Source organism: Lynx canadensis, chromosome E1 (genome assembly GCF_007474595.2).
Source record: "Lynx canadensis isolate LIC74 chromosome E1, mLynCan4.pri.v2, whole genome shotgun sequence".
Classification (NCBI taxonomy): domain Eukaryota; kingdom Metazoa; phylum Chordata; class Mammalia; order Carnivora; family Felidae; genus Lynx; species Lynx canadensis.
This window is the reverse complement of record NC_044316.2, coordinates 40475270-40498210: the sequence shown is the minus strand read 5'-3', so window position 1 is coordinate 40498210 and position 22941 is coordinate 40475270. Positions and strand designations below refer to the sequence as shown.

At 43.5% G+C, this 22941-nt stretch overlaps 1 protein-coding gene across 1 annotated transcript; it reads left to right on the top strand.

Moving 5' to 3' along the window:
- On the top strand, window positions 1-22817 carry RETREG3 (reticulophagy regulator family member 3). Its single transcript, XM_030295125.1, has 9 exons — window positions 1-331; window positions 13921-14027; window positions 15792-15822; window positions 16759-16885; window positions 17551-17635; window positions 18449-18586; window positions 19591-19673; window positions 20288-20420; window positions 20843-22817. The coding sequence occupies exons 1-9, from the start codon at window positions 93-95 to the stop codon at window positions 21298-21300; spliced, it is 1401 nt and encodes a 466-aa protein (XP_030150985.1). The 5' UTR covers window positions 1-92; the 3' UTR covers window positions 21301-22817.
- The last annotated feature ends 124 nt before the right edge of the window (window positions 22818-22941 follow it).

Genomic DNA, 22941 nt, shown 5'->3' with positions numbered 1-22941 from the left:
AGGCCTCTCCCGCGGAATCGCGCATCTGCGCAGTCGGTGTTTATTGTGACCGACGGGCCGCGGCCCCGGATGTTGTGGCTCCCAGGGGGGAGATGGCGGAGGCAGAGGGGGTGGCCGCGGCCCCAGGCCCAGCTTCGGGGCCTACTTTGAGGGGTCGCCGCACTATGTCAGGCTCCTGGGAGCGAGACCAGCAGGTTGAGGCGGCGCAGCGGGCCCTGGTGGAGGTGCTGGGGCCTTACGAGCCTCTGCTGAGCCGGGTGCAGGCAGCCCTGGTGTGGGAGCGGCCAGCCAGGAGCGCCCTGTGGTGCCTGGGGCTGAACGCGGCTTTCTGGTGAGAGAACTGGACCCTCGGAAACCCTTCCAGGCGCGAATTCGTCAGGTTTCTCTAGGGCTCTACCTCTCGCCTCTCCTGTTTTCTTCGCTGCCTTGGCTCCTTCCAGTACCTGCCTAATTTTGCCTCACCTCCTTCCAGTCCATTCCTCCTGCAGGCTTTGGCATCGCAGTTCTCCCCAGGGCTTTCCAGTTATCTTCCCTGCTTTACTTGCTCCCGCACCCTTGCCCCGCACATCTGGCAGGAGCTTCTGGTAACATCTTGAGCCGCTCGAAGCGAGCGAGGACGCCTCATTTTGGCTAGGGAAAGCTGTGTCACTTAAGGCCATCACTTCCCGTCTCTTGTCCGCTCAAATGTGGTTTGAAGACCATTCTCAGAGCTTTGATTTTAGTAGTTGTTATATTGGGGTAGAGGCGTGAGGCGTGAGGTCTTGCAAAAGTATCCAAAGGTGTGATAAGAAAACAAGCTTGAGTGATCTGAATTAGCACGTTAGTTATCCTTTCCCTGCTCAAGGGAGTTTATGAAGTCTGAGCGTCAATGAGAGCCTCCAGAGCTGCAACTTGAAAGAAAATTATAAGCTTTTGAAGAACAGTTATGAAATAGTGGTAAATTTCACCCGTCTCAAAGCCACTTAACGATTGCATCTCCTCCCTGTTCCAAGGAATTAGACATCCTTAGGCACGGTTTATAGGCAAGGAGATTGAGGATGCCTAATAGCGTGTGTGAGTTTTCCTGAGCTGCAAAAGGGAAACTATAAATATGCTTTAAGAGTCTGTGTGCCGTGCTGTGCGAAAATGAAACTGCTGCTTCTCAGTTGTCATCCCCTAAAGAGGACATAGGTCTTCATACGGTCTGCTAAGCATAGCTTGGAATTACTCATAACTAGGAAAGGATTATTCACCAAATTCCAAGGGAACTGAAGTATAGGGGGGCTTCTACAGCTGAATGAAATAAACCTATTCTGGATGAACCTGAAATGAAACGAAGTATGTGTTTCCAAAGAAAATGTGTTTTTGCTAAAAGTACGTTTTCCTGAAATTCTTGGTTTTAGAACCAAAACATTTATTATCCTTTGTCTGAAAGATTTTCAGTGAACTGGAGCAAAATAATGTCAAATTCATTGATAGACACAAGGTTCAGCTATTAAGTTAAGCCTCTCACAGTTTGAAGGGGACTCAGGTTTGAGGTGTCAGAGCAGTCTCTGGCATTAGTTGCTTCCGGAGTCTCTAGCAAACTTGATGATAAAATTTTCCTACAGCATTCTTCATTTATTTTTGGTTGTGCTTCTCTGATCCCCAGGTACCTACTTCCTTCCTTTTCTTTCTTTGGCAGAAATCTTTAAGTGTAGCACCTCAGTCAGGAGCATTTCCCAAAATGACGTTTTCTTCCTTTCCCCCACCTCCCCCATCACAACTCCTAACCCCAAACCATTCAGCCAAAACTTCATTTCCTACATTGAGATTGTACTCCTAGGGGGGGAAATATTGGCCCTTCATAAACCAGTTTGTATCCAAGTGTGATTGGCTAATATATAAAAACTTCATCAAGGTTTATTAATACAAATGAGTCAGCATGTATGTTGTTATTTTTGAGGAGGGGACTTTCCATATGCCCCTTGCCTGAGAGATTTTTTAAAAAACATTTATTCATTTTTTTAGAGAGATGGAGACAAGTGTGAGTGAGGGAGGGGCGGAGAGAGGGAGACATAGAATCAGACTCCCAGCTGTCAGCACAGAGCCTGACACGGGGCTCAAACTCATGGCTAGATCAAGACCTGAGCTGAGAACGCTCAACCAACTGAGCCACCCAGGTGCCCTGCTTGAGAGATTTTTGAAGTAGAATGTGGAGTGGAGGTCTGTATTTATAGGGAGCTGCTCTCCTATGTGATTGAGGCACATCTTTGAATGTTACAGTTAACTTTAATTTTCTGGCCCCTAACAGTGTTTGCTTAAGTTTACTAATATTCTATGTTTAGAATCTCACTCAGCTCCCCTTTTTGTAGTCTTGGTCGTGATTGGTCTTTGTCTCTGGCATTTCCTGCTAGGTTGCCTACTGAGTATCCAGAACATGGTTACTGTTGTTACATTCCCATCACTCTCTACTAGGTACAGAAGAGCTATAGCAAAATAAAGGTGTGACTCTTGAGACTCTTATACTTTATGGAGAGAGGACTCATCTCCATGAAGGCTACAGAGTGACTGATAGTGTTAAACCCTCAGAGGCTAAGGTAGTTTGGTATTGGAATTCATAGCATTGTTGTTTTAGGAAATGAGCTTCCTTGGAAGACAATTTGAGGCTCAAAATGAAAGTTAGACTTGACATTCTGGTAGCATCATGTTGTACATGTCAACATGTGTTGACATTTCAGTTAGGAATGTCAAAGACTGTTTAGTTCTTGGACATTATAAATGTTTAGAAAATGTAAGAGGATCATTGGCTCAGGTCACAGAGAAATTGTCTGAAATTTTTTTCCCTTGTTTTAAATGATGGTACATCATTAACTGTGGTGTTTTATACATTTTGAGGTATTAGGAGATTGGATAGGAGTACAAAAAATCCAAATTCAGGTAGGTAGTAACTCTTAATTTTCAGTGTTCTGTATTCTCAGTCAAGGTTTTTCTGTACGTGTGAATGTGCCCTCTTACATCTTAATAAAACAAAAACAACAGCGTAAAAGAGATGGATGTAAATGCCTTGCCTCTATAGTATTTCAGGGCTTTCAGTCTTTTTTATTTTTTCTTCAGGTTTCAAAGCAGTTATGGTGATTATATCGGAAATCTTTCAGCCTATGCTGCTTCTGGTTACTGACATGTTATTATCTTTAGGATAATAACAGAAATGTCAGGCCTTCCTTTCCAATAGCTTGTGTTTTCATTAACCTCAGCACCATCTGTAAAGGAGTGATTTGGGGGAAGAATATTGGAGTCAACCAGAGTGTATCCTGACAGGATCAGAAAAAAACAGGTTGAAGTAACCTGTTGGTTTAACTCAGATCTAGGAGATCAGGGGAGCACTAAGGAGCCCTGGACATGTGTGTGCATTCCAAGCCCTCCCCTTCTATGAAAAGGCACATGATTCAAGGAGGGCTAGATGGCTTCAGAGCTCCTTTCCAGTCTTTAACATTCTAGGATTCTAGACCGTCTTTCAATTAAGGATATCGATTTAGAGCAGTCACAAGCTGATTCCCTATTGAGATCTGCTTTTACAATGATTTGTCTCAGTTAACCATACCATCTTCTAGGGATATCATGGAATCTATTGTTTTCACGATTCAAAAAATAAAGATGTTCTCTCTCCCCCCAAAAGAATCCAAATACAAAAATGACCGAGTAGTGATTAAAGCAATTCTGATTTAAAAGTTTAGAATATGAATGAAAAATAATAGGGACAGGAAATGGAAGGCAGGGCCCAGTTAAGTAGAGGCATTTGTTCTGTGAGAAAAATTTACACGTCAAATTTCAGATGAAACATTCTGAGTAAATGCTTCTCATGCTGGTCTTTGGAGGGTTCTTGTTGCTTTTGGTAGCCAAGGAGACTCCCAGGGGTGCCTTGGCTTACTGTTTTGCCTGTCTTCCGCCATTAGTTTTTATCTGTCCTAATTTTAAGGTTGGGTGCTTTCTGTCCATTAACATAAAGTAGGTGTTTAGCAACTAGCTGGTTTCATTTCTGGTTTTGTGTAAGCAACAACTATCACTAAATTATGTGGGTTGGGTTAATTTTTTTCATACTGATTTACCAGTGACTAGCTCATTAACCAGATGGCCACAAGTGCCGTACAATAATGGGCTTTTTGTCCCTATAGGATGGGATGCTTTGTTCTGAAGTGCCAGTGAGACAAGCCTACTCTGTAATAACAAAGAAACCCAGAAATAGTATCTTCTTTGGTTGAAGATAGACATGTGCTCTTTATTTTATTTATGATATAGCAAACTCTAATTCACCTGTACTAATTATGAAGATCCGTGGTATAATTAACCTCAAAGAAAATTGTTTGGTTTTGGAATTTCTCTTGATTTTTCTGGAAACCGGGTTGTTTTTCCAAGGAATATTTTTTATTCAGAGAGATAATTGAATTTTAACCCCTAATAAAGGGGGTGAAAAGTTTACAAAAGAAAAAAAGTAGAAAATAATGAATCAATGGATATATAACATTTCACTCTCGTTAGTAATTAAAAATTTGAATGTAAATGGCAGTGAGTTACTAATTTCTGCTTATTTTTTTAATGGTAGTATTTAATTCTGGGGAAAGTATGTAAAAGCTGGTATATGATTGATAGCAACATAAATTCAATAATCTTTCTGAAAGGTAATTAGGCAACATGTATTGAGACACCTAAGGGGCATCTGGGTCGCTCAGTCCCATGTCAGGCTCTGTGCTGACAGCTCAGAGCTTGAAGCCTGCTTTGGATTCTGTGTCTCGCTCTCTTTCTGCCCCTCCCCTGCTTATGCTCTGTCTCTCTCTCTCTCTCTCTCCCTCTCTCCCTCCCTCTCCCTCTCTCTCCCTCTCTCTCCCTCCCTCTCTCTCCCTCCCACTCCCTCTCTCTCCCTCTCTTTCCCTCTCTCTCCCTCCCTCCCCCTCTCTCTCCCCCCTCTCTCCTCCCTTCCTCCCTCCCCCTCTCTCCCCTCCCTTTCTCTCCCTCTCTCCCCCTCTTCCTCTCTCTCCCTTTCCCCCTCCCTCCCCTCCCTCTCTCTCCCTCTCCCTTTCTCCCCCTCTTCCTCTCTCTCCCTTTCCCCCCTCCCCCTCTCTCTCTCTGCCCTTCTGCTTGCTTGCTTGCATGTGCACACACACTCTGTCTCAAAAAAAAAAAAAAAAAGTTAATGTCTTTTCAGGGACTGGGGGAAAATGGACAATGATTGTTAACGAGTATGGGTTGCCTTTTGGGTTGATGAAATTGTTCTAAATTAGATAATGGTGATAATTACACAACTCTGAATATATTAAAAACCATTGAGTTAGGGGCGCCTGGGTGGCTCAGTCGGTTGGGCATCCGACTTCGGCTCCAGTCATGATCTCATGGCTGGGGAGTTTGAGTCTGCATTGGGCTCTGTGCTGGAGCCTGCTTTGGATTCTGTCTCCCTCTTTCTCTGCCCCTCCCCGGCTTGTGCTCTGACTCTCTCAAATACAAATAAACATTAAAAAAAAAATTTAAAAACCTTTGAATTAGGCAATTTAAAAGGGCGAATTTTATGGTATACGAAATATCTCAGTAACTCTGTTATTAAAAAATAAAAAAGTCAAGGGGTGCCTGGGTGGCTCAGTCAGTTGAGCATCCAACTCTTTTTTTTTTTTTTTAATTTTTTTCTTAACGTTTACTTATTATTGAGAGACAGAGAGACACAGAGCGTGAGCAGGGGAGGGGTAGAGAGAAGGGAGAGACAGAATCTGAAGTAGGCTCCAGGCTCTGAGCTGTCAGCACAGAGCCTGACATGGGGCTCGAACTCCCAAACTATGAGATCATGACCTGAGCTGAAGTCAGTTGCCTAACCAACTGAGCCACCCAGGCACCCCAAGCATCCAACTCTTGATTTCTGCTCAGGTCATGATCTTATGGTTTGTGAGATTGAGCCCCACATTGGGCTCTACCCTGACAGTGTGGAGTCTGCTTGGGATCCTCTCTCTTCCTCTCTCTCTGCCCCTCCCGCATTCATGCTCTCTTGCTCTCTCTCTCTCAAAAATAACTTTAAAAAAAAGAAGGTAAAATTTTTAAAAAGTATTTCCCAGTATTTCCACTTGAAGTAGTTAATGGAAGTAAGGACAAAAATACATGCTCAGTGATATATAATTCAGCTTTACTTTTTTATATCAAAAATTGGAGACATGTTCAATTAGAGAAAGATTTAACAGACTAATTGTATGTATGTATGATATAATCGTTTTTGATGTTTTTCTGGTGATTCAAGAAAACTCATCTATGTATTGGTAAATGAAGAAGGAGGTTTTTAAACCAGATATGACATATATTTCCATGGAGTTTTTATATGTGAATTTTTTTAAATAGAAGAAAATAGGGGCACCTGGGTAGCTCAGTCGGTTAAGCGTCCAACTTCAGCTTAGGTCATGATCTCACAGTTCACAGGTTTGAACCTCGCATCCAGCTCTGTGCTGACAGCTCAGAGCCTGGAGCCTGTTTCAGAATCTGTGTCTCCCTCTCTGTCTGCTCCTTCCCCACTCGCACTCTGCTTCTCTCTCTCTCAAAAATAAATAAACATTAAAAGAAAATAAAATAAAAATAAATGGAAGAAAATAACCTCTTCACATTTTAGGGCATGTATGTGGATAACGGGTCATTTTAAAAAACTTTGTTATGGAAAAATTTAAACATGCATAAGTAGAATAATATTATGTACTACTACCTACTCAGTTTTAAAATTTTTCGGGGCACCTGGGTGGCTCAGTTGGTTGGGAGTCCGACTTCAGTTCAGGTCATGATCTCATGGTCTGTGAGTTCTCATGGTCTGCTGACAGCTCAGAGCCTGGAGCCTGCTTCAGATTCTGTGTCTCTCTCTCTGTCCCCGCCCTGCTCATGCTCTTCCTCTCTCAATCTCAAAAATGAATAAATGTTAAATTTTTTTTTTTAATTTTTCAATTCATGACCAGTTTTGTGTCTTCTGTACCTCAGTTCTTTTTCACCTCTTCCTTTGTTGTTTTGAAGCAATCCCAGGTGTCTTATAATGTAATCTCTTAAGTATTTCAGAATGTGAAAAATCTCTGAAAAATACTTTAAAAAATACCAGTGCCATTATCATATGTAGAAAGTTAATGATTCTAATCAATGTTCAAACTTCCAATTTTTTCAAATATTACTTGTGTTTAGGGGAAATTATCTGGCTCAGTCCGTAGAACATGTGACTCTTGATCCCACATTTGGGCTTGAACTTAAAAAAAAGAAATATTATTTTTTAAACTTGGTTAGGATCCAAATGAAGTCCACATATTGTGACTGATCTGTTTTTTACATGTCTTTTACTCTTTGTTCCCTTTCAATCTTTCTTCCTCTGTAATTTGTTGAAGAAAGCAGCAGAGTGGATTTTACTTATTGTATCCCTATGCATATTCCCCTTGTGCTCTGTATTTCCTGTAAGTTGGTAGTTGGATCTAGAGGATTGATCAGATTCCGGTTCAAGAAATTTGTTTTTTTTGGTAAGACTTTCATAGATGGTATACTAACTTCATCATATGTGTGTGTGTGTGTGTGTGTGTGTGTGTGTGTATGTATAAATGTTTATTTAAAAATTTTTTTTAAATTTTTTAACATTTATTTTTGAGAGACAGAGCATGAGCTGGAGAGGGGCAGAGAGAGAGGGAGACACAGAATCTGAAGCAGGCTCTAGTCTCTGTGCTGTCAGCACAGAGCCTGATGCGGGGCATGAACTTGCAGCCTAGGCCAAAGTCGGATGCTTAATCGGCTGAGCCACCCAGGCACCCATTTATTCATTTTTGAGAGAGACAGAGACAGAGAGAGAGTGTGAGTGGGGGAGGGGCAGAGAGCGGGGGAGACACAATCTGAAGCAGGCTCCAGGCTCTGAGCTGTCAGCACAGAGCCGGACACGGGCTCGAATTCACTAGTCGTGAGATCATGACCTGAGACGAAGTTGGACGCTTAACCAGCAGAGTCACCCAGATGCCCCTCGTGTTTATTAATTTCTTCTATAACTATCACATTTTCTAAATTTCCTCCAATAAACATGGTTGCTTTTATGAAAAAGAAAAAAACATATCGGGGCGCCTGGGTGGCGCAGTCGGTTAAGCATCCGACTTCAGCCAGGTCACGATCTCGCGGTCCGTGAGTTCGAGCCCCGCGTCAGGCTCTGGGTTGATGGCTCAGAGCCTGGAGCCTGTTTCCGATTCTGTGTCTCCCTCTCTCTCTGCCCCTCCCCCGTTCATGCTCTGTCTCTCTCTGTCCCAAAAATAAATAAACGTTGAAAAAAAAAATTAAAAAAAAAAAGAAAAAAACATATCATTAAGAAAGAATAGATTGTGAGTCCACAGTGGATACAAGGAGTAATGGGCTGTGGGCAATCCCCAAATTGAATAATTTACATGTGAATATTCAGAATTGACTTCATTTGCAGTTGTTTTTGCTAAGTTGGGAAGTTCTCATGCTGATTATAGTTGCTAAGAAATGTTTCACATGTTGTCGTATCAAACTTGTACACTGTTATATCTGCCTGTGAAGTTTTTGGCGTGCATGAAAAGACATTGCAGGACTAAACTAATCCAGGAGAGTCCTCCATATTTTTCCTCCATACTTTATCTGTACTGATCTCAAAAATACTTTCTTCAATTATGTTTTGTCTTTGCACATGGTTGCAGAGTTGTCTTACAGGTGTGCTTCTGGGTTACATCTGTAAAATGATAAGCATTAATGTGACCTCTTTTCACATGGTCCAAGTCTTACTCTTTTCTGAACGCTTTTCAAACAAAGCACACTAATCTGAGATTGATATTCCTTTTTTGTTGAGGGATTTAGTGTTGAGGCCTGGAAGGAAAAAAGCACACACTTATCCATATTTTATGTTTGACGGTCAGACTTCTAAGAGAACATTGATGCTAATTATCTATTACCTTGGAGGGGTCAACTGCAGTATATTGAGGTGATATATCCTATTAATTAAGTTTTTATCTGTATGGAAGAAACTATTTTCCCAAGAAATGTTATTTATACCACACGGAAAAACTTTTTCTGAGTTCCTACATTGGCTTGTTCAAGAAAAAGATAAATCTGGTCCTGAAATTAATTTATGGGTCAGGATTAATCTTGTGGAGAAAGATGTTTGGGGTGCCTGGGTGGTTCAGTCAGTTAAGCATCCAACTCTTGATGTTGGCTCAGGTCGTGATCTCATGGGCTCTGTGCTGACAGTGCAGAGCTTGCTTGGGATTCTCTCTCTCCCTCTCTCTCTCTGCCTCACCTCCCTTCTCTCATAAATAAACATTAAAAAAATTAAGGGGGAAAAAAAAGATGTTCACAGTTTTAGCCTTCATGACCCAAAAAATAAAAAAACTTTTTGTAAAACTCGTTACTGTTTCACCTTTATCTACAGGATAAAATCAATATGCTTGTCATAAAAGGCTCTTCTCTCCCCATATTCATCCCCTCCTTGTATTCTATGTGTTTCAGTTATATGAAACAGCTTGTTGTTCCTTAAATATGTCATGCCAGCTGGCTGTTGTCCCTATCTGAATGTCCTTTCCTTCCCCACATCCTTTTGCCCTGTTTTTTTACCACTTACCTTTTTTTTCTTTAAATATTTTATTTTTTAAGTAATCGCTACACCCAGTGTGGGGCTCCAACACACAACCTGAGATCAAGAGTCACACACTCCACCAAGTGAGCCAGCTAGGTACCCCATTCTTACCAATTATCTTAAAAAAATTTTTTTTAATGTTTATTTATATGTGAGAGAGAGACAGAGACAGAGACAGAGCGTGAGCTGGGGAGGGGCAGAGAGAGACAGAGACAGAATCCCAAGCAGGCTTCAGGCTCTGAGCTGTCAGCACAGAGCCTGACAGGGGGATCGAACTCACAAGCCATGAGATTATGACCTGAGCAGAAGTCGGATGCTTAACTGACTGAGCCACCTATGCACCCCTTTACCAGTTATCTTTTAAATCCCAGCTTAAATGTCCTCTTCTTTGTTATTGTTATCTTGTCATATTACAAGCACACATAGACAAATAAATACATTTGAGAGTAAGGTCCATGTCTTAACTGTTTTCTGTAACTGGGCTGCTTACCTCAAGGCCTCCACATAAAATGGGCATTCAGTACACGTTTGTTGGATTGAGTTGAAGCATAGGTGGGCACTATAACAGGCTACTAAAATAGTTCAGGTCTTGGAGAAACAGTATTTTTACTGCCATCATTTTTGGAAAACCGGCCTGCCTTAGGAGAGCTTAATATCCTATCCCTACCGCAATTTATATTTGTGTTAGTAATTATGATCTGGGAAGTGGAGATTGTAGACAGTCTGAAAATTGCCTTCCCAGGGAGCCCTTTCAAGAACCTTGGAGAAAATAGTGGTCATGCCATTTCCTCCTATGCTGGCATATAGAAGCAGCAGAACTGGGGAGCAAGAAGTTCTAGAGCCCTTATCCTTGGCCTTGTTAACTTTGCTTGCCGGGGTGATGAACTGGCTTTGGAGAAAAGATTAATGACCTGGGGCAGCTCCAGAGGCTTATTTTTGTTAAGCTGCTTTCATTCTTTAATCTCATATATAATTACAGTGTCCTTTAACTGGTGGGGTAGAAAAATCGGAATAGGTTATCATTGGTGTCTGGATTTTTCAGTTCTTGGTTCCTCCCATCCTTCATTATTTGTATAGTTTTAAAAAGTACGTAACGTGGATTCACGTTTGTTGAATACAAGTACAAAAATGTCTAGAGACAAAAAGTTCCTCTGCCAATCCCTGCGTATGTATAGGTATTCATAGATACACACAAGATAAAGCTATTTTTTTCTTTAAATATAAGGATTATATTCTTCATATCCTGTGATTATGTCAAGTCATGAGGTCTTGTGTTGAGTTGAGAAGAGCTCATTTATAACCAAACCTTGGTCATCCTAACCCTTGTTTGATCAGTTGTTATAAAGCTAATAACACTGCTACATTGTAAAATTGAATAGAGCAATGTGTTTGGCATGTATTTGGTGCCTTGTGTTTTCTTCTTTTTAGCAAGATCAAGTATGGTATTTTTATAGGCAATTAAGTATGTTGTTTCTATTACCTACAAACAATCCTGCATGTTTTGTTATTGTTACCACTACATACAGATGAAGAAACCAAGGCTTAAAGAGGTTAAGCTTGTTTATTCAAGGTCACAGGATTAAGCGGGTGTTGAGAGAATTGGACTCCAACCAGTCTGACTTTAAAAGCCATGTCTTACTGCCCTGCCGAACCATCTCTCCAATGCATTCAGCTTCCCTCTTGAAACTGAATGGTTTAGGGGCGCCTGGGTGGCTCAGTCGGTTGAGCATCTGACTTCGGCTCAGGTCGTGATCTCATGGTCTGTGAGTTTGAGCCCCGCATCGGGCTCTGTGCTGACAGCTCAGAGCCTGGAGCCTGCTTCAGATTCTATGTCTCCCTCTCTCACTCTCTGCGTCTCCCCCACCCATGTGCGCACGCTCTCTCTCTCTCTCTCTCTGAGAGAAATAAATAAACTTAAAAATTAAAAAAAAAAAAAAAGAAACTGAATGGTTTCTCAACGTTTATTTATTTTGGGGACAGAGAGAGACAGAGCATGAACGGGGGAGGGCCACAGAGAGAGGGAGACACAGAATCGGAAACAGGCTCTAGGCTCTGAGCCATCAGCCCAGAGCCTGACGCGGGGCTCGAACTCACGGACCGCGAGATCGTGACCTGGCTGAAGTCGGACGCTTAACCGACTGCGCCACCCAGGCGCCCCCTGAATGGTTTCTCAAACCATCTGTGGTGAGGGCTAGTGGTGGTGTCTTCCCTGATGTGTGGCAAATCATTACTTTTGTAAAGTACAATACAAATCAGTTACTAGAAAAATTGAGTTTAAAAAAGGGACAGAAAATATAAACCCAAAGGTATTCTTAGATTCCAAATTACTTGGTCAAACTTCTATAAAAATTTCTAAATGCTTACTTTATTAAAAAAATTTTTTTTAAATGTTTATTCATTTTTTGAGAGAGAGAGAGACAGAACGTGAGTGGGGGAGGGGCAGAAAGCAAGGGAGAGACACAGAATCTGAAGCTGGCTCCCAGCTCCCGGCACCCGCCTCTGAGCTGTCAGCACAGAGCCCAATGTGGGGCTTGAACCCGTGAATCATGAGATTATGACCTGGCCGAAGTCGGACGCTCAACCAACTGAGCCACCCAGGTGCCCCTGTAAATGCTGACTTTAAATTTTGTACTTACTTCCTCACAGACTGCCAAAATCAGTTTGTGGGCCAGCACTGGACTACAGACACTGAAAGGCACTGCTTTAGAGGCCTCATGCTGGGGTATAGAAACACTCCTAGAACTAATTTTTTTTATTAAATATCTTATGAAAGATTAAAAAAAAATTTTAGTGTTTATTTTTGAGAGAGAGAGAGAGTGTGTGAGCAGGGGAGGGGCAGAGAGCGGGGGGGGGGGGGGGGCGGAGAGACACGGAGACACAGAATCCAAAGCAGGTTCCAGGATCTGAGCTGTCAGCACCGCCTGACGCGGGGCTCGAACTCAAGAGCCATAAGATCATGATGTGAGCTGAAGTCAGACACTTAACTGACTGAGCCACCCAGGCGCCTCTGAAAGATTTTAAATGTTAGCATTTATCAGTGCATGGTGAATCTTGGTTCTTCTTCTTTTACACCCTTTTCCTTGCCAACCTATATTATTTTGACATAAATCCCAGATATCACATCATTGTGTTCATAAATATTTTAGTATGTATCTTTAAGAAATAGGGACTCTTTAGGGGCGCCTGGGTGGCGCAGTCGGTTAAGCGTCCGACTTCAGCCAGGTCACGATCTCGCGGTCCGTGAGTTCGAGCCCCGCGTCGGGCTCTGGGCTGATGGCTCGGAGCCTGTTTCCGATTCTGTGTCTCCCTCTCTCTGTGGCCCTCCCCCGTTCATGCTCTGTCTCTCTCTGTCCCAAAAATAAATAAACGTTGAAAAAAAAAAATTTAAAAAAAAAGAAATAGGGACTCTTTAAAAACCTATTTTCCATAATGTTATCGCATCTAAAAAATTAACAATTCCTTAATATCTTCAGGTGTGCTGTAGGTGTTAAGATTTCCCAGATTTTTCATAAATATCTATTTGTGGTTGATTCCTTCAAATAAGAAAGAACTTTTCCTTCATCCTGTTAATATGATATATTTATTGATTTTTATGTGTTGAACCACCCTTGTATTCCTGAAATAAATCTCAGGAATTGGTTATGGTATATAATCTTTTTAATATGCTGCCAAATTCAGTTTGCTAGTATTTTATTGAGGATTTTTGCATGTGTATTCATAAGAGATCTCGGTCTGTAGTTTTCTTGCAGTGTCTTTGGCTTTGGTATTAGAGTAATGTGGTCTCATGAAATCAATCAAGAAGTGTTCTCTCTTCAATTTTAAGGAAATGTTTAAGAAGTATTAGTGTTAATTTTGAAGAACTGGCTCTTGAGATGTAGCTTCATTGCTAATTTTCTGTGTGACCTTGACCAAATCATTTTACTTTTTTGGGCCTCAGTTCCTCTGTCTGTAAAAGAATATCTAATTGAATTATATGCTTCTTAATACATCTCTATCAGTTTGTTGCCCTACACTAGGGTCTAATCTGGTAGAAAGGTGTTTGCTTTCATCCTTATAATAACTTGTTATCAGGAATGAATTTCTTCTCCCTGAAATTAATGGAATCACAGACTTATAAGTTGGAAGGAGCTTTAAGAGGTTATTTGACTTAGTCCTCTGCCTTTACAGAAGCAAATTATTACCTCTGCCACATAGGTAAAATAGCTGATGTTCAGAAAGTTTAAGTGATTTTCCCAAGCTATATAACTAGGATTTAAGTCTATTTACTAGATTCTGAAGTATACATATGGTCCTTTCTGAAAGTAGCTTAATTAGATAATAATCTGGTTTTTCCTTCTCTATAGGTTCTTTGCACTGACATCCCTTCGTCTTGTATTTTTACTTGCGTTCAGCTCAATGATCATTGTGTGTATAGATCAATGGAAGAACAAAATCTGGCCTGAAATAAAAGGTGAGTTCGATAGCATTTAGAACAATCTGAACTGGAAATGATCTTTTATTTAATTTTTACCTTATTTTGGGGGGTTTATGGGGGAGTATATAGAACTGGGAATACCTTTTGATGCCTGAATTATTTGCTTTAGGAGACACTTGAAGGGCTGGTGCTCCTTCTGTAGTTTGGTGGAGCTGTGCTCCACCCTTCCCATTGTTACTAAGCTCAGGAGACCTGTACCCACCACCTGAGATGTTCTAACCTTCATTATTGGTCTGAGGAGTAAGTAGTCCTCAAGTTAAAAAAAAAAAAGATTCTCATTGCATACTACATCTTTACTGAGGCGGTATCAGTTTGCCTCTCAGGGATTTCTTTTAACTTGTTTATTTATAAAGCAGTAAGCTAAGTGTTGTGACTTATATATAGTACTCTAAGACATGATTCCTTTTCTCAAAGATTGTACATACATAAACAGAAGACAAATGAAATGACAGTTGTAACACAGTACCAAATATGTCACGGTGCAGTATGTGATCGGTATGTTTATTATGTATTTTGGCCCTGGCTCAGGCCTTGAATGAAGCAAGAGATTTGAACAGTTGAATATAAAAGTGTGTTTTTAGAGGGGCCAGTAGCTTGATTAGTCTGAGAAACCAGAAGCTGCAAAGCATCTCTGAGAGCAGGGAATTGGTCACTTTCACCCTAACGAAGAGGTCACTGAAAGGAATACTAAGAAATAAAACTGAAAACATGTTGAGATTAGATTTTACAAGGCTTTTGAGTTAGGCCTAGAAGTTTAGACTTTATCCTATAGCTAGTGGGTGGTCATTGAACATTGTTTTATTAAAGCTTATATGCTGAAGTGATATTAAAGCTTAATTTGATAGCATTTTGCAAGCTCACAGAGAAGAAAATGAGGAAGGAGAGAGACCTGATAGGAAACTATGGCAGTATGTGTGAGAAGTAGTCAGAGAAGTATTCATGGAAACAATTGATGGGTGGCTTCAAGAGCTGAGAAGTAGGAAGACACATTAAGACTGGTAAATAGGGGGTTAGAAGAATTAAGGGATAAAAGCCAGCTGTGGGAGTTCAAAGCTAGGAGAATAGGAGAATGGGGTTATGGTCAGTGTATACAGTAGCAGCAGGCAGGGGAGTCCGTTGGGGTGGGGGTTGAGAGCGAGGAAAATTGATGTAGGTTTTGGACATGTTAATTTTGAAGTGTTGGCAGGATATTTACACCAAAGTATACAGCTTTTAAATACATTCCCATCCTATTTTGCAGAGACTTTAAGGAGTCATGTAGTTCATTCACCTGTTTTATGGCTTGTGAACGTCAAAAGACTTGACATCGTTCACTATAGTTAATAGGTCTCTTTTTAAAGAGAAAAGACAGATTTTAGGGTTGGAGTAAATATAACCCGCCTCAGTAACCTGGTGCACCTTGATATGTATGCGTCTCAGTAACCAAGACGCACTTGAGGGGTGGGACGGGTCATTTTTCATGTGCACCTTGATTCTCAGTTGTAGAAAGTAGAAGGGGTCCTGATGCTCCATTTGGATCCCCTCACCCGCCCACTGGAGAAATGAGCAGGCATCAGCCATCATCCCCGTGTCTGCAGTTCCCTAACTCTGTCAGTGTAACATAGTGTCTCCTTTTTATTGGCTATTAGCATTTTCTTTTCCTCAAACCTATTAAAACTTGAGCTGTCAGACCAACAGCCTAACATTTTTATGTTTAGTTTTCCCTACCAACTAATGCTGGTGTTTGTTTTAATATTGTAGTGCCAAGACCCGACGCATTAGACAATGAGAGGTATGGAACACTAATTAAATCCCTTTTCGTTGCTCTGATTGATTCTCTTGTTGTAATATTCTGGTTCCATGTTGTTAACCCCATGTTATGGATACAGAGTATAAGCTGAGAACCTAGTCTGTTCCGCATAATCATTTTAACAAATCTAAAATTCAGGCAGCAATATGTTGAGATGGCTAGTGTCCTCTGCTATTAAGAAAAGTTTTGAAAAAGAAGTGTTGTAGTGCCCCGTAATCTAACATGCCAGGAAATTAGCTGCATTTTTTAGCCCTACTGTGAAAACTTCGAGGCAACTTACTTCATTTGTCTCCTGGCTTTTATACCAGGTCATTTAGTGTTTTCTGTGACCTGTGGCTTTTTAAAGTTCCTGGTCAGAAAACACATTGGTTCCAGGCATCAGCAAGCCAAAGATTCCTCTTATGTCTTACAGCTCCTGCTTTCATTTCTCAGTTCATTCATCCCATACGTTTGATCCAAGGAATTTCCTCTGCTATGGTTTATTTTGCTTTTGCTTTGTTTGTTTTCTCTCTGATGGACACATGCACCATTGCCTCCCCTCAGCAGCAGCAGTGTCAGACTGTGCTTTACTTTTATCCCTGAATTGCAATCACAGTGAATTGCAATGGTCCGAGTGCAGGGAAGATGTTTCTAAGCACAAAGGGCCTTGGAGCTGGTGGCAGGTTTATACACGTGGATTGGGCCGCTTGCTCACAGGGTGGAGCTGTCGGAACAAGCGTGCCCTCCTAGTCTCTAAATTCAAGTTTCAACCTGTGAGACAAGAAGAAAGTCCCACTTCACTTCCAGAGCACCTAGGACTAGCCACTCCCCAGCTCCAATTGAAACCTAGAAGCATCGGCTGCCTACACAGCAAGATGGGGCGGAGGGGGGAATCCCTCAACACCCTCCTTTCACAGCTCCCCCTTCTCTCTCCTATAGCTGGGGCTTTGTGCACCCTCGGTTGCTCAGCGTGCCCGAGCTCTGCCACCACGTAGCTGAAGTCTGGGTTAGTGGGACCATTTTCATAAGGAATCTTTTGCTTTTCAAAAAGCAAAACCCAGGCAAGGTAAGACTCTTCCCATTTCACTTTCATTTCTGGCTTCTCAGTTCAGTTCATGCTAAACTGAGACAGTCCTGTGATGGCATATCCTCATTCAAGAGAGGAAAGACCCCGATGATTGTGGAGACAAAGGGAAGTTGTAGGAAGGGGTTTCTGACCAGCCACTAGGACTAGGGGAAGAGCTTGACGATTCCTTCTTTGGGTGCTTGCCTCTTAGATTGAGCCATCTTCCTTAGATTGAGCCCCAAGATGGCAAAGAAGGCTTGCTTGTGTGCGTTTTGTGTCATAGTAAACATGTGGTAGGTTGTTGGGTTTTTTAATTTTTTACCTTTTTTTTTTTTTTTTTTTTTAAATTAAAAAAACCCCACCACCAACACTTGCTTTCAGAGAGAATTTTTGGCTAAGCCCATGCAGACCAATTTCCTAGCAGGAAAGGTGCAGCCCTGTTGGGTTAGCCACGGAAAAGGAGTTTGAATAGAATGGACATCCTCCTTTCCATCCCAGACGTAATCACTGTGGGATGCAACAGTGGCTAGACACAGCTGTGATTCTGACATGCCCACTCATAGGTCATAAAGAATCATTTTAATCACATCTCCACCTATCCCCTGTCCCCACCTCAGTCTCCCTCCATGTAACAGAAACTTAATACTGTTTCCTGACTCCTCCAGTTCTGCTTGCTGAGCTGTGGGATACTGACCTTTTTGGCCGTTTTGGGCCGCTACATCCCTGGGCTCTTGCTGTCCTACTTAATACGTAAGTATGGCACATAACCTTCCCCTGAGCTTACCCTGCTAGCTTTTCCAGCCACAGCTAACTCTAGGTCTAGAAAGAGGACTTTTATATTTTGGTTCTCCAGGAAATGATCTTTTTATATTTTCATAACCTGTTTGGTGTCATGAAAGTATCTTTCTTCTTATCTATAACAATCTCCCCACACATAAAGTACTTTTCTTACTAAGTCAGCTTTAGAAATCATTGAGGGTTCACTAACCTGTGTTGTATTACCAACTATAAAGACTGTCTATTCCTATTTAGGAGGAAATTGTTAGAGTCCGAATACTGTGTAATAGCAGAACACAATTCTTAGAGGTTTCTCTACTAGATTTTGCTTATTCTGGAGCACTTTTTTTTCTTCTGGAGCACAGTTTTTTAAATTTAGTTACTTCCTGTTGGCCTGAACTCTGTGTGGGGCTGGAAGAACTGAGTAGTTATGGTTGTGGCCAGAAGCTCACATGATTTGTTGTCTAGTTTCTGAGGCATTGTTACCAGTTAGCCTTTTGTATGGCTCAGTGACACCTGTATGCATGTGACCACACTGCCTGGTTCTGTTCTTAACGTATCGGCAGCACACTCTGCTGTGCACAGCCACGTAGGTGGCTGCAGAAGTCTCTGCCCCCCAAAACCCCCTCATGTAGTGGGGGAGCCTAGTAAAGATGGATGACCAGCAGAATGAAACAGAACTATTTCCCACTGAGTGTCCAGAGGGCACAGTGACAGAAGGACAGTAAGGACTGTTTCGTACAGCCCCTTCTCCACCTTGCCACTGTTTCCCACTTCTTCTCTCAGTTGTCACTGTCATGATGTGGCCCCTTGCTGTGTACCACCGACTGTGGGATCGAGCATATGTACGGCTGAAGCCAGCTCTGCAGCGGCTAGATTTCAGTGTCCGTGGCTACATGATGTCGAAGCAGAGAGAGAGACAATGTAAGTGTCAAGGGGAGGCTTCTTTCCACTTGGGCAATTTGGGGAAGACAAGGAGAAGCCTGTGAGTCCTCAGAAGTTGGAGAAGTGAGTGAGGTGTGGTTGGTGTGTAGGGGGCGGTGGTAGGTAGAAGTAATATTTTATTCCGGGAAGTCTGTGCAGGCTTACCAATTTTCCCACTTAGAATTCCGGACACTCCCATTTTAAACAAATCTGGGGAAAGCTCTTCCAAATTGAATAAAAGTCAGACAGCGAAGATATCCCTAGTGTTTGCTGCTTTTTAGGAAGTACTTTCCTTGTGCCCGAGCACTGTGCTGGCAGCTCTGCATACATGTCTTATTTAACCTTCACAACCTTGAGAAAAGAAATTGAACTTCACAGTTAGTAAATGGCAACCTCTAAGCCAGGCCTCTTTTTACTACTGAAAGCTGCTTTCCAAAGGTGATTCATGCTGCCTGAGAAGCCAGAAGATCCAAGATCCTCCAACACATGAATGACAGTTCCGTGAACTTTTTCCTCCCTCCTGTGGGCTGGTCAGGTTAGATACTTCATTAAGCCCTAGCCTTCAGAGAGCCCTGCACACACAAGGTCATCAAGGCCCAACACCCCCTGGCACAGCCAGCTAAATAGTATCAGTCCTCAAAAGCCGAATTTAACCAAGGTGGAGCATCTCCCTTTGCCCTCTCTATGACAGCCTCCACTTTCCACCTTGACATCCTGTCTGCCCCTAGCTGATCCTGCGACTTGTTGATCATCTGATCAGAACAAAAGTGTGGAGGGGCTGGTGGAGGAGAGGCAATGGAAGAGAGATCTTTCTCTCCCCAGTTATCAGCTTACCTTGTTACTTAGGCTCAGCAACCCCCACCCTCAGGCATTGTGATGGGGGCTTCAGGATATATTCAGAGGATTCATTCTGTTCTGTTCTGATTTTATGTCTTTGAAGTCCAGGGCGGGTGGGGGTTTCCCCTTAAGGGAAGGCATCAAGGCCTTCTGCTCTTTCCACATAGTGCGCCGCAGAGCTCTACATCCAGAGCGTGCAATGGACAACCACAGTGACAGCGAAGAGGAGCTTGCTGCTTTCTGTCCTCAGGTATCTTGGGTGTGGAAGGCGCACCACTGGCCAGTTAGCCCCCTTTAACTGTATGGCAGCTCATGTTTAGGCAGTGACTAGGTTTTCAAGTTCATTATGGGTGCTTCAAGGCCCCACCCTCCCCTTGCCCAAAGAACAGAGAGGAGAGAAGCTAGTGTTCTATTGGGACTGTGTGCATAGATCCTAGTTTGAGCCTGGTGACCAGCACACCCTCTTCCGTGTCTCCTTTTAACCCCTACCATCATGGCAGAACTTCTGGAACTGGCGTGATCATCTTTTAAACAGCCCAGCCCACCTTGTGTTGGGCAATGTATCTTCCTGGCCACCTGTGAAAAGTTATCTCTGGATCAGTTATTTGCTTAAGAGTAAGTGGCTGGTTGACTCCCCACACTACTTTCCTTCTTATGCTCAAGATTGATAAATAAGGGTGTTTTCCTTGGGGGAGCAGCCTAAAAGGGGTAAAGATATTGCCTGAAGTCCCTATTGTGCCTGATTGCACTGCTGGCTTTAGGGTAGCCTTTAGGGCTGGCTAATTAGTAGAGCTATAACTGGGGAACTGCACCTTTTCCTAATGGCATTCTCTCTTCAGGCTTGTTGGTCTTTTCTTTCCTAAGCTGGATGATTCTACTGTTGCCAGGGAATTGGCCATCACAGACTCCGAGCACTCGGATGCTGAGGTCTCCTGTACAGACAATGGCACATTCAATCTTTCACGGGGCCAGACACCTCTAACAGAAGGCTCTGAAGGTGAGGGGAACCTTGGACCCAAGTTGATAATGACTCTGACTGTTGCCACTTAGCTTCCCTGGGCAGAAGGGGATACTGCCCCCTCCTCTCTGAGGTGTGGATCAGGTGGCAGAACAGCTTTGGCATATGGCTACAGCCAGAATGGTACTGCTGCTCTCCTTGAAATCCTCCCTTAGTAGCCTCAGGTTTCTAGGCTCATATGGAGCGTACTGGAGGAAGGGGAGGGAGTTCTTTGGTCAGTAGAGATCATAGCAGTCTGTAAGTGGAGGGGAAAGGCCAACCAGTGCTATAGGTTTTGCTTCACCCTGAGAAGATTTTTCTACAGGGTAGAAAAATCGGGTTACATGGGGCTGACTTTGTGGGGCTGGGGCACAGGAGTGCCAGGTTGTTGCCATGTCTCAGACACCCCTCTGTTCTCCCAGACCTAGATGGTCACAGTGATCCAGAAGAATCCTTTGCCAGAGACCTTCCAGACTTCCCTTCCATTAATGTGGATCCTGCTGGCCTGGATGATGAGGACGATACCAGCATTGGGATGCCCAGCTTGATGTACCGTTCCCCACCAGGAGCCGAGGAGCTCCAGAACCCTCCTGCCAGCCAGGACGAGGCTGTACTGCCGGAGCTCCTGCTTGGTGCCCTGCCTGCAGGATCCAACCTCACCAGCAACCTTGCCAGCCTGGTCTCCCAGGGCATGATTCACCTGGCCCTGTCAGGGGCCTCCCAGCCAGGCCCTTCTGGCCCACCTCCCCGGAGAGCAACAAGAGGCTTCCTTCGGGCCCCTAGTTCAGACCTGGACACTGATGCTGAGGGGGATGACTTTGAACTTCTGGACCAGTCAGAGCTGAATCAGCTGGACCCTGCCAGTTCCAGGAGCCACTGAGGCAGAGACTCCTTTTGGGGGTCACTGTGGTTTAGGTTTTTTTTCTCCCTATCCCACTTAAGGTGAAGGGGCAAGGGAAGAACCCAGGTCCCATCCACTGAATTCTATATGTATGCTTGGTGGCCTGGCTGAAGCTCAGGCCTGCTGAGAGAGGATACTCGCTCCCCGGCTACCAGCTGGACGCCCATTTCTGAGCTCAATCACTGCAGTGAGAGTGCTCCCCCAGGGGAGGCTTCTCCATCAGAATGGTACTTTTGGGGAACAAAGTAATCAGGGGTATTGGTTCCCCTTTGAGGGGGTGCTGCTGTTTGCTTCTAGGTATGGGTGCTCGGGGGCCCTCAGTGATAGAAGCCACCCTTTCCTTCCTTCCTCCCTCCATCTCCTCCCTGGAGCTCCAAGTCAGGCAGCAGCTGGAAGAGTTACATTGCCATCCTCTTTTGCTAAGCCATGATTTGTCTTTTTCTAAGCAAATTTTTTGGTTCTGCAGAGCAGGCCTGCTCCCTCTGCCCCAGCCCATCCTCATTTCTTGAGGCTTAACCTCCAGTGCTCCAAAGTAGTGCTTGTGAAATTTAGGAAATGTGAACATGATGTGAGGGTCGGCCTCTTCAACATTACCTTGGGCTGTGGGGTCAGCTGGCTGAGAGGGCGGGTGCCTCTATATCTCATGGTCTCATGGAATCTTCTGAAGCTGCCTGGTTATTTTTGGTGCTGCTAACCCCTGACTCCATTTGACCATCAGCCTGAGCAACGAGCAAAGCAATACCATACCATATCCATTTCCATGTTCCCGTTCCTTCCCCTGCTCCTCCTTTGGAGAAGCAATAATTGCATGGGGGGTGTCAAAGTAGCACTTTACAAATGGCTCATTGGCATTCACCCCAGGAGCCACCAGCTCTTCTTGCACCAGCTCTTCTTACTCCTGATTCAGTTCCTTTAATAGTTTTATTTTCAGTTGCTTCACACTTGGCAGGGCCTCTTTTAAGGATGAGCCCAGTTAGCAAGAATGTGTCTGTAGTCAGAAACCCCTCTAAGGGGTATCTGTTCTACTGTCATGCTAGAGAAAGACTAAAAATGGCAATTCTAGACCTGTGCCAGACTACAGCCTCTCTCTGCTTCCCCAATCAGAGCTCAGGCCAAACTCTTCTGTCCTCTTGCCCTCTGCATTAACCCTTTGCTGATCCTCAGGGACCACTCCCCCAACACTCCCATACCTGGGCAAGGGATGTTGGACAGAGCCCATTTTCATGTGCTGCAGGTGGGAGTGTGCTAACATGTTTGCTCTTGGTTGATGGACAAGGTAGAGGCCGGGAGTGAAAATTAAGAGTGAGAAGGGAGAAGAGCTAGGTGCCTGTTTCATAGTCACTTGTGTGTGAAGATTTGGGGTAATGGCATCTCCCCACTTTAGGGTTCTCAGGCTTTGGACACCTCCTCTCTTCTCAGAGCCCAGATGTCTCACAGGTGAACTCTGATAGGGAAAAACACAGGAGTGTGGGAGAGGAGCGGGTTTTGGTGTGTTTGCATGAGTGTGTGTAGCTTCAGGTCTTGGAAGTTGGCAAGAGGGAGGGAGGAAGGAGAGCAAAATCTTCAGAGGGTGTTTCTTGTACCTGGGGGATCCTGCTCTGAATCTCCTTAGTCCTCCAC

Excerpts from the sequence above, each read along its gene's own strand:
- RETREG3 (XM_030295125.1), top strand. The coding sequence starts at position 93 with ATGGCGGAGGCAGAGGGGGTGGCCGCGGCCCCAGGCCCAGCTTCGGGG. Across the intron at positions 15,823-16,758 it reads GACGCATTAGACAATGAGAG|CTGGGGCTTTGTGCACCCTC; the intron begins GTATGGAACACT and ends TCTCTCCTATAG. Across the intron at positions 20,421-20,842 it reads TCTAACAGAAGGCTCTGAAG|ACCTAGATGGTCACAGTGAT; the intron begins GTGAGGGGAACC and ends CTGTTCTCCCAG.